This window comes from Arachis stenosperma, chromosome 9, assembly GCF_014773155.1.
Source record: "Arachis stenosperma cultivar V10309 chromosome 9, arast.V10309.gnm1.PFL2, whole genome shotgun sequence".
Classification (NCBI taxonomy): domain Eukaryota; kingdom Viridiplantae; phylum Streptophyta; class Magnoliopsida; order Fabales; family Fabaceae; genus Arachis; species Arachis stenosperma.
Window position 1 is genome coordinate 45,434,025 of NC_080385.1, and position 10,632 is coordinate 45,444,656.

The 10,632-nt window shown below is 37.7% G+C and overlaps 1 protein-coding gene across 2 annotated transcripts; it reads left to right on the plus strand.

Moving 5' to 3' along the window:
• The first annotated feature begins 346 nt into the window (after positions 1-346).
• Positions 347-2,795, plus strand: LOC130951109 (uncharacterized). 2 transcript variants are annotated; one of them, XM_057879723.1, is made up of 7 exons: positions 347-600; positions 726-820; positions 1,486-1,565; positions 1,640-1,695; positions 1,820-1,932; positions 2,189-2,250; positions 2,349-2,795. In XM_057879723.1, the coding sequence occupies exons 1-7, from the start codon at positions 471-473 to the stop codon at positions 2,641-2,643; spliced, it is 831 nt and encodes a 276-aa protein (XP_057735706.1). In that variant the 5' UTR covers positions 347-470; the 3' UTR covers positions 2,644-2,795. The 2 variants fall into 2 exon arrangements, with proteins under 2 accessions (XP_057735706.1, XP_057735705.1); XM_057879722.1 differs by having other exon boundaries at positions 2,346-2,789.
• Positions 2,796-10,632: the final 7,837 nt, after the last annotated feature.

The following is a 10,632-nucleotide window of genomic DNA, read 5'->3' on the forward strand; positions in this document are numbered from 1 at the left end:
AAAATTTAGCTATTTCTACATTTTTTTGTGTCACCATCTGAACCGTCATTGCTGCTTCTAATAAAATCTGCGCGCTCCATATAAACTTTAAGAAGTTTTAGGTTTCTGTTGTTTTCTTATTTAGAAAACTAATTATTTTATTTAATATTTAAATTAATTATTAATATAATTTTAAATGACACAATAAAAAATAGATATATAATGATAAATGATCAATATTAAATTATTATTGTAATGGAGAAGAGATACAATATTGATGTTGCAATAATAGACTAAGGATGTTTTTGCAAAATATATATATATATATATTCAATTGTGTTAGACAAAGATTGGGGACCAACGTAAATGCCACCAATTAACTGAATAACTTAAAAAGTTAAAATAACTCAATAAAAGAAAATTATGAAAAAGCGGAAGAGTGTTTGATGATTGCGATGAAAGTGTAAAGTCTGCAGAATCAAGAGCAGAACATGGAAGACGACGCGGCGGCGATTCACGTTATCAAGTCGCTCTCGTCGGAGGACGACACTGACACCGGAAGCTGCTGCCCAATTTGCTTAGGACCCACTCTTCAACCTTCCTACCTCGACAAATGCTTCCGTAATTTCATTTCGTTCGCACGCCATTAAACAAATAATTTGTTTTGGGGAAAATTCTGGTTTAATACCAAGAGGAGATTCATTGGGATGATACTTGGTAACTAAGCTTGTTCTTTTGTGTTGCAGATAAGTTTTGCTTCAATTGCATTTTACGCTGGACCAAGGTGGTTGCCAGCAAGCACCGTTCTCAACCTTCTTCTGTCAAATGCCCCCTTTGCAAGGTTTCCTAATTTTTCAAATTTCTGGAAATACATTCAGGGTTTAGCTAACATGTGTCTTAAAAGCAGATGATAAATTTACCAGTGAAAAGTTTTAAATATTTTCATTTAATTAATGCAAAACAAATGCATTAGAAATTTAAATTTTTTATATTTTTAATGAAAATTTTTTAAATTTGTAAACTTAGCATACGCCCTTAAGGCACAAGATAGATAATTATTATTGTTATTGTTGTTTCTTTGGCCACTAAAGTAATCCCCTTTATAAGAATTTTAATCATGGACTTCTAATTGCTCCCAGTTTTGGGATCCAAAATGTTTGAAGGTGATTATTGACTTATGATCGGATAACATGGGAATAAGCACTGAATTTGGTTTCTCAAATTTCACTTGTGACTCAATTTGATCCTCATATTTCAACTGACCTCGAGTAGTTAGTTCCCCGTAGTTAATTGTTACTAAATTTGATCCTTCAAATTTCAATTGACCCGAACAGTTCCCTATAGTTAATTGAATTCTGTGACTCAATGGTCCCCCAAAAATTTGACTCTGACCCAATTCGGTCCCTTAGTGACTCACGCCATGTGATTATGGCATTCACGGGCCAAATTGAGTCTTTAGTTGATAAAATGTGCTGCTGACTTTGTACTTGTTTCTCTAATATGCAGACAGAAAACTTTTCTATAATACATGGAGTTGATGGAAGTTGTTTTCAGCGGCATTATGTAAATGAAGATTTTGAGTATAGGTTTGTCTGATCAGTAAGTCTGTTAAAATTTCAGTAGAAGTATCTTTACTGAGCCCTTATAGTTGTGTATGCAGTTTTACATTGTCGAGAGGTCACAGATATAGATTGCAATGCTATTACACTGAACAAGGTCTTCCTTCTACAGCTGCTTATTTAACAAATTTTGTGCTCAATAATGGTCTGTCTGTCTTCTACTTCATATCCATCTTAGTTATCTTTATATGAGTATATTCTTTTCTTTTAACTTTGATTAGGTTTCTTGGACGACGTATTCAATATATCACATTATTGGAAATCTCGTAAGTATTGTCAGCCAAACAGCTGGCTTCAGGGTTGGTTAAGAAGGGAAATTCAAGCTCTTATTCAGGTTATTGAATGTACCATATTAATGTTTTTTATGAATTCTCTTTGGTTAGTTTAATTTGTTTGCAGCTCTCTGATTCTTTATTGTAACTGGGGAAAAAAAAAAGAAAAAGTTCACTAGCAAAATGCTGCCAAATTATGAATGAAATTTCTGGTTTCTCACTCCCATCTTTTTGTTTAGTGAATGAGAAATAAAAGGGCAATAGAAGATTGCATAGTTGTCCATCTTAACTTATTACTCCTTTTTGCTTAAATTATAGGAGGAAGATGTTGACATCATTGTTTACCATATTTTTGGAGTGGTGAATGCATCATTGACAAAGTAAGTTTCTTCGTGCATCTTTAGCCGGTTTAACATCATTTGAGTATGCCAAATCCCAAATCAGTTATGATTTCTGCTAATTCTTAAACTTCCAGAAGAGAGCAGAAGTCACACATGAATACACCCGAAAAGGTACAGGAGGAGTTCAAGACATCAGTATCTGAAGCAGCAAGGCCTTTTCTGGGAGCAAGAACAGAGAGATTCGTGTATGAGATTCAACTGTTTCTTGCTTCAGGATTGAATATTGAAGCATATGATGCTGTTTACATACAAAGATTGGGTTGGAGCTCACCTGGGGTAAATACTCAGGTTTCTGAAAATGAATTAATTGATCGCACTACTGTGATTCCATACATGTATATATTTAATGATGACTCTGATGGAAATGAGTAGATATCCTTTATTTTTTTTTTCTTCTCCATTTTCACTGTAATTTTTTCATAATATTAAGGGGGGTCATAGTTGCCAAATCGTGAATCATATTGAACATTGTTTATTTAAGGGGGTCATAGTTCTCCATTTTCACTCATAATTAACTTTTGGTTTAAATAAATTTTCGGTCCCTATAAAAATTTCTTCTAATACTGGTCTAATAAAATTTAAAAAGTTTCTGTTTTAATCACTATCGTTATTTTGTAACGCAGCAGGTTAATGTTGACATTGAAGGTTGAAGAGAAATTAATAGTTGCTCTGAGAGTAAATGAAAGTTCTTGCTCTTTCCAATCACTTTTTCGTCATGTGGATAAAATTTATTTAATTTAATTTAAAATTTAAAAATTATTAATTTCAAAAAGCAAAACTAACCATAATTAAGTCAGTGTTATACTATCTCTTTTTCTTTTTTCCAATCATTCTTCTCTCTTATAAACCTCCGTTGATTTTTTCTGTCATTCCTTCTCTTGTGGCACCTTTCGCACCACTGCCGGCTGCCCCCTCCAACTCGAGCAGCCACCATGGCTTCTCTCCTCTTGCAACAAGATTTGTTGAGTATCCTCAAGTTCAATTATGCCCCTGTTCTTATTTGGCTTCTTCCAAAATCTAATATCTCTACGTTCAAATATTGATGTGGCTAGATATGTCACACCAGTATTTTAACATGTCATGTCAGTCTTAACAGAGCAAATTAACAATAAATTCTACCGTAAAGATTTTATTGGATTAAAATCAAAAGAAAATTTTTGTAGGGACAAAAACTTTATTTTAACCTTCAATTCCGCTAGGTAATTAATAAGGAGTGCAGTCAACTTCACCCAATTTTGGACTGCACCCTAAGGCTCACAAAAAAAACCTCCACAATATATTAAAAAAATTTACAATATAATAAAAAAAAATTCAAGTTATATAAAAAAAATTCAAATTACAAAAAATAAAAATTCAAATTATATTGAAAAAAAATTCAAAATCATATTAAATTCATTTTCGGGGCTGTGAATGTTTTTTAACAATTGGATGTTTCTTTCTTTGTAAAAGAAATATTCACATCTTAAACACCAATACATTTTCTACTAAAAGACAAAAAACATCCAAACTATATAAAAAAAATCTAATTTACACAGAAAAAATTCAAATCACATCAGAAAAAATCCAAATCACATAAGTCTTACGATTGTAGATGTTTCTTTGTAATTGGATATTTTTTTTATATCTTTTTTGTAAAAGAAACATCCACATTTTAAACTCCAATACATTTCTTACTAAAGGATAACAAAACATCCACAATATACCAAAAACATCTGATTATATCTGAAAAAATCTAAATTACATGAAAAACTATCGAAATCACATCGAAAAAGTCCAAATCACAAGAAGACTATGGTGGCGGAGGGAGGGCAGCGACGCAAGGGAGGACGGGCCTACTGTGGCGCGATGGAGGATGAGGGAGTGCAATCGCATCACTCGCGCGACTTCTCCCTGCAACAGCGATGTGAATGGCGTGAAGGACCGCACACGCATCTCACACGAGGACGGTAACGCAGCAATAGCAGCTCGATGGGGAGCGCAATGGCTGGGATGGTTTCGTCACCGAGGATAGGCCAGTGATTGCCAGACGATAATGCGGCAGCACGATGGCATGTTATTCTGGTTCGTGAAGAGTCCAGTATCAATGGCGGAGCTTACGGCAATCATGATGGGGGGCACGCTAGTGCTGCGGCGGTACGGTGGAGGTGCGGTATGTGGTTATGAGTGACGACGAGGCTTGGAAAAGAGGAATTAGGGTTTGTGTGTAGGTTATTTGTGGGATCTTAATTATTCAAAATTTAATTAATTCTAATTATTTAAATTTTTATTTTTAAAAATTTTAAAATTAATTATTAAAAGAGTTTGTTTAAGTTGATAGATTTGCTTGTCAGTCCTTGTGCTTTCTCTTAAATAACTCCTTAACTTTATATATATAAATTTTGTAAAAATGTTCTTTTTTAATAATTAACTCCTTCTAAAAGGCCTTCATGGTGTGTTTTTGAGTTGTAAAAAAAAGGAAATGAAATGTTTTGAGAAATTGAGAAGGGAAAGGAAAGGAAGGTTAAAATTTTTAAATTCCTCTAATTCATGAGTTTAAGTTATGAAAGAATGAAGGGTTTAGATTTAGTATTTTTATAATTTTTTTATTAGAATATTAGGGCGTGAGATTCACGAATGGGGTATTCACCTACTTGTGGTCTCGTAACGATAGCCTCTACCCAATGCGGATTCGTTGTCACTGGTCCGGGCTTCTGGAGGCTTCCTCGCGCATGGGAGTTGCCCTTAACGCCTGTTTTGAAGGCGTCGCTTCGAATATCATGCTTAGGTCATTAAATGCACTTGAGTGTAATTTGAAAGCGCGCGAAAAAAGTTGATTTTGCCCCTAACCTTTTGCGCTTCTTTTTCTACAGTTACAATTACCAGCTTTATTTTATATTATCATTTCTATTCTTCCCCTCCTTTTCCATAACTGCCACCACCACTCACCCATTTCTTTCATCTTCCCTTTTGCGACTGCTACTTCCATCTTTGCCTGCGGATTTCGCACTGCTGCCACGAGGGACTTGCCATTCCCAGCACCCTTCTGTGTCACAATTACTAGTAAGTAGTCTTTTTGTTTATTTCTTGCCATTGTTGCTCTGCTTTTCTTTGCTGCCGTCATTTTCGAATATGGCATTTGATAGGTAGTTTTAGGGGGTGTACCATAGGTGTCCTTTTCATAGTTTAGGCTAGGGTGGTTTAGTGTAGGATAACTTAGTTTTGGACTAGGATCTAGCTTCAGCCTTGCGATTAACTTAAGCGGTACCCTCACTATAGGTATGGCGATGCGACCTCATGGGATGGCTCCTCCCCGCCTAGGGCCACAAATTGTTATGGATGGTATACATCCGACATGATGAGTATTGCCTTCAAGATAACTGTGGAGGACCTTCAGGAGCTCTGTGATACGGGAGCAATATGTGGTGGTAGTCCCGAGGAAGGAAACTATGAGCTTAGTTCCGAGTCCCCGGGAACGTATTTGCCACCTTAACCTTGATGTCCCCGTGTCCCCAACTAGATGTGGCTGCCTTTGTTCACCATCCTGGGCGTCAGGTTTCCTTTTTCACCTTTTGTCCAAGCTCTCTTAAATAAATGTAATGCTACCCCCTCCCAACTTCACCCAAATAGTTGGGCTGCTATCCGGAGCTTTGAGATGGTTTGTGAGTACCTGGAGCTCCCAGCTATTGTCGAAGTCTTCCTTTTCTTTTTCCTACTTACAAATCCCTCCAGGGAGGGTAAGCACAAGAAGGGGTACTTGTCCTTTCAAGCTATACAAAATCGGAGGATCTTCGGCTTCTTCAAAGACACCTTCCATGACTTCAAAGAAACTTTCTTCAAAATAAGGCCGGCTTAGGATCGTTATCCCTTCTGGCTTACTCTAGAGGGAGAGAGGTTCATCCCGACTTATTGGAGCTTTGGCGCTGGCACCAAGTACTTAATCAAGGTGTCTTGTGAGGGTATAGGTTGGGAGAACCATCAGATTCTCGATGTTCTCCTGGATGTGTTTGGCTCTAACCTTCTTAACCCTCATCTCTTGATGGGCCACTGGATGCCGGTCGAGACCACATGGGTGAATTTGGGGCGTTCTCCAAGCCGTGTTCTGTTTTCCTGACTTATCTATTTCTATTTTATAACAACTTCATAACTTTGGTTTTTTTGTTATTCTTTGCAGTTGAGATGGCAGTGGGAACACCACCTTTGGTCGCCTGATGACCCACTTTTTTTCTAACAGAGATGACGATGCCACTAATTCTCCCAAGGCCAACGGTGGAGATTCCCCAGCCCGAGGAGCCAGAGGTTCAACCCGAGCCCCAACCTGGGCATAGCGTTACTAGCGAGGTTGACAAAGACAAGGGAGTTGTGGTTGGAAAATCTTCGAAGCTCGGGAAGGGGACAATGATGTATTAGATATTTCCAATCAAAAGAAGCAAAATGATGGGTCCAGCTCGGGGCAACATCTTTCCGTTATGAAAAAATAGTTCGATGCATGCACCTTTATTGACTCCCAACTACTGTCAAGCACTGAAATTTTTTTCCGTGATGAAGACCTGGCAGCACAAGCCAATTGGACATATCAGAGCCTTCTCTGAGCTGCTGTTATCGCGAGGAAGATGGAGTCGGTCTTGGCTCAGTGTCAGACTTTAAATGGGAAGTATTAAGTGGCTCAGTGTGAAATTTCTAAGCTGAAGGCTGGGGAAAAACTGTGGTAACAAAGCTGGAGGATGCCGAGAAGTAGCTGAAGAAGGCCGGCGAAGAGATCCAATGCCTTAATAACCAAGATACCCCCCTTCTGAAGTAAGTCAATGATGCTTAAGGTCGGACTACTACGGCAGAGGATAGGGTAAAGGAGCTCGAGAAGGAGCTGGCTAAGGTGTGAAATTGGCAAATTCTACTCACCTTGAGGCCACCAATATGCGGAAAAAGAATAAGGAGATCATAAAGGATGCTTGAGATGCCATATCTGCTACCAAGGAGGCGATGAAGGCCTAAGTGCTTCTGCTTGCTCCCGGTTTCGACACTTCTGCATCAGAGCTTTCAAGATAATCCAAGATGGCAAGATTGTGGACATGCCGAGGCAATAGCTGCTTTTGTTTTTGTAGTTTGAACTCTATTTCTCTTTTGCTATAGTTGAACTCTTTCTCTTTTGCATTAGTTGTTTTCGTGTTGGTGCGCTGATTATTTGCCCCGTTTGTACAATTTTGGATTTGTTTTTGAGTTTGTAAACTTGTGAATTTGCAAACTTATATCTGCGTGATGCGTGAGCATCTTTTCTTTGATTTTCTTATTTTTTTAGATATGAATTCATTGAGTTTTATTGAGATTTTAGTGTTGGACGCCTGTTTGGATGCTACTTTGAGGTGCATTGTGGTTTTATTTATTTCAAAAAAAATCCGGGCGAGTTTGGCAAAGTTCGTATATAAGAAAAAGGAGAAAAAGTGAAGCTACCAAGTTGGCGCTAATCACCACTACTAGGCATTTGTTGGGCTGACGCCAAACGCCTCGACCTGGCGTTTAGCGCTTGGAGCTTTGTAAAATGTGCTTTAGCACAAGGAGCTTTGTAAAATGTGCCTGAGCTACATGCTAGTGGCACTAAATGTGGAGCCTGGCGTTTAGTGCCAGGAAGACCGCAACATACGCAAAATACTCTACTTCAGCAGCCTGGCGTTTTGCGCCAGTAGTGCGAATTTGGAGCGTACGGAAGGGGCTTCATTAGTAGATTTAGTTAATAATCATTATTATTATAGTTTATCTTCATTATTAGTTAAAATAAAACACAATCTTTTGGGATTTTAGTAGTAATTATTTTATTTTAGCCTCAAATCAATTAGGTTAGATATAAAAAAGGGAAAAATATTCAGCCCTTCGGGCTTCTTCGCTCTTCTCTTTCTCATTCTGCACTGGACACACTTTTGGAAGCCCTAGCCCCAAGTTTTTCTCTGAGCCATGAGTAACTAAACCTCCTGTGTTAAGATTAGGATCTCTGTTTATTCTATGGATTAATATTATTGTCATTATTCTTTCAATCAATGCATTGATTTATATTCAAGGATTACTTTTGTTCTTCATCTTATGAATTTGAGTATATTGGAAGATAGCTCTTTTTCTACATGAATTCTTGTTGATTCTTGAAAAAGTTAACTCACTTGGATAACAGCTTGAAAGTAACTCCTCCTAAATCACTGATTACCTGGACTTAACGTGATACGCGATATATAATCATCTTATATTTGGGTAATTAGGATTTTTGTGGCTAGTAAACTAGAATTGGACCTAAACCTTTAATCTTAATTAAGTGACCAAGAAATTGGCAGTTGATTAGGTTGGAAGAGATTTAATCACTAAGAAATTAGGGTTTAATCAATTAAAGTTTGCCATGAATAGAATCTTGTATGATTAAAGCAATTGGTAAGAACCATTAATCTAGAAAAATAAATATCTCTGAAACCTTAACCGTCTCTCACATACCTTTTACACCCAATCTTCTAATTGCTTTTAATTCATGAACTACTCTTTAATATTTTTGAACCCAAAATACTATTTTCAGCTTGTCTGACTAAGTGAATCACTCAATTATTATTGCTTGGTCCATCAATCCTCGTGGGATCGACCCTCACTCACCTGAGATATTACTTGGTACGAACCACTATGCATTTAAGCTAATTTGGTCATTTACTCATGTGATGTTTATGCTAACTTGGCCGTTTAGTCGTGTCATGATGGACATTTGTTTTTTCCGCATAGGGGGTTCTCGGGTTGATCAACTCCTGACAAGCCGTAGATATAATTGAAAATTATTCTTGAAAGGAAAAAGAATTTTATTGAAAATGGGCTTCATCAAAACCCTCACCTCTATTCTGCTGACGGTAAAGGGAAATAATACCCTCTTTTTACAAACTACACTCGACAATACAAAGAGGCATGCAATAAAAATTAAAACGAAAATAAGGCATAGGCATATCAAAAGCAATAAAGTGAGGACAAAAAGTAACAAGGTATAACCAAATCATGTTTAGGAGGTTGTTAGGGTGGAAGAAGTGTTACCCCCTACGAGTAGAATCTTCTTAGGTTCGCCGCATCCCAAGTTCTCGAGAGCTCCTTCCCGTCTAGTTGCTTTAGTTTGTACGCATCTTTTTCCTGTACTTCTTCATCCTGTATGGTCCTTCCAAATTTGGGGACAAATTTCCTTTCCTCGGTGCCGGTGGCCTTATGTCGTTGCGTCGTAGAACTAGATCTCCTTCTTCGAATATTCTACTATGCACTTTGTGATTGTAACGCAGTGCTAATCTTTGCTTTAGTGCTGCTTCCGACAAGTGGGCCATCACCCTTGTCTCGTCTACTAGGTCCTTTTCACTTGCCACATCACTGCCTCTTGGTAGGAGCCTTGGGCTGGGTTCTTCTATCTCGACAGGAATAACAACATCTGCCCCGTAGGCAAAATAGAAGGGCATTTCGCTGGTAGCAAATTATGGCATCGTCTTGTAAGACCATAGGATGGAGGCTAGTGATGAGCGGATAATTTATACACTTTTTGGCATTATTTTTAGATAGTTTTTAGTAGGATCTAGCTAGTTTTAGGGATATTTTTATTAGTTTTTATGCAAAATTTACATTTCTGGACTTTACTATGAGTTTGTGTGTTTTTCTGTGATTTCAGGTATTTTCTGGCTGAAATTGAGGGACCCGAGCAAAAATCTGATAGGAGGCTGACAAAGGACTGCTGATGCTGTTGGATTCTGACCTCCCTACACTCGAGATGGATTTTCTAGAGCTACAAAACTCCAAATGGTGCGTTCTTAATTGCGTTAAAAAGTCGACATCTAGGGCTTTTCAGCAATATATAATAGTCCATACTTTATTCAAGTTTAGATGACGCAAACTGGCGTTCAACGCCAGTTCCATGCTGCATTCTGGAATAAAACGCCAGAAACACGTCACAAACTAGAGTTAAACACCAAAAACACATTACAACTTGGCGTTTAACTCCAAGAGAAGCCTCTGCATGTGTAAAGCTCAAGCTCAGCCCAAGCACACACCAAAGTGGGCCCCGGAAGTGGATTTCTGCACTAAGACTTATTTCTGTAAATCCTAGTAACTAGTCTAGTATAAATAGGATTTTTTACTATTGTATATATGTCTTTGACCATATCTTTGGACGTTTAGTTCTTAGACCTTGGGGGCTGGCCTCACGGCCATGCCTGGACCTTTATTACTTATGTAGTTTCAACGGTGGAGTTTCTACACACCATAGATTAAGGTGTGAAGCTCTACTGTACCTCGAGTATTAATGCAAAGTACTATTGTTCTTCTATTCAATTCATGCTTATTCTTATTCTAAGATATTCACTGCACTTCAACATGATGAATGTGATGATCCGTGACACT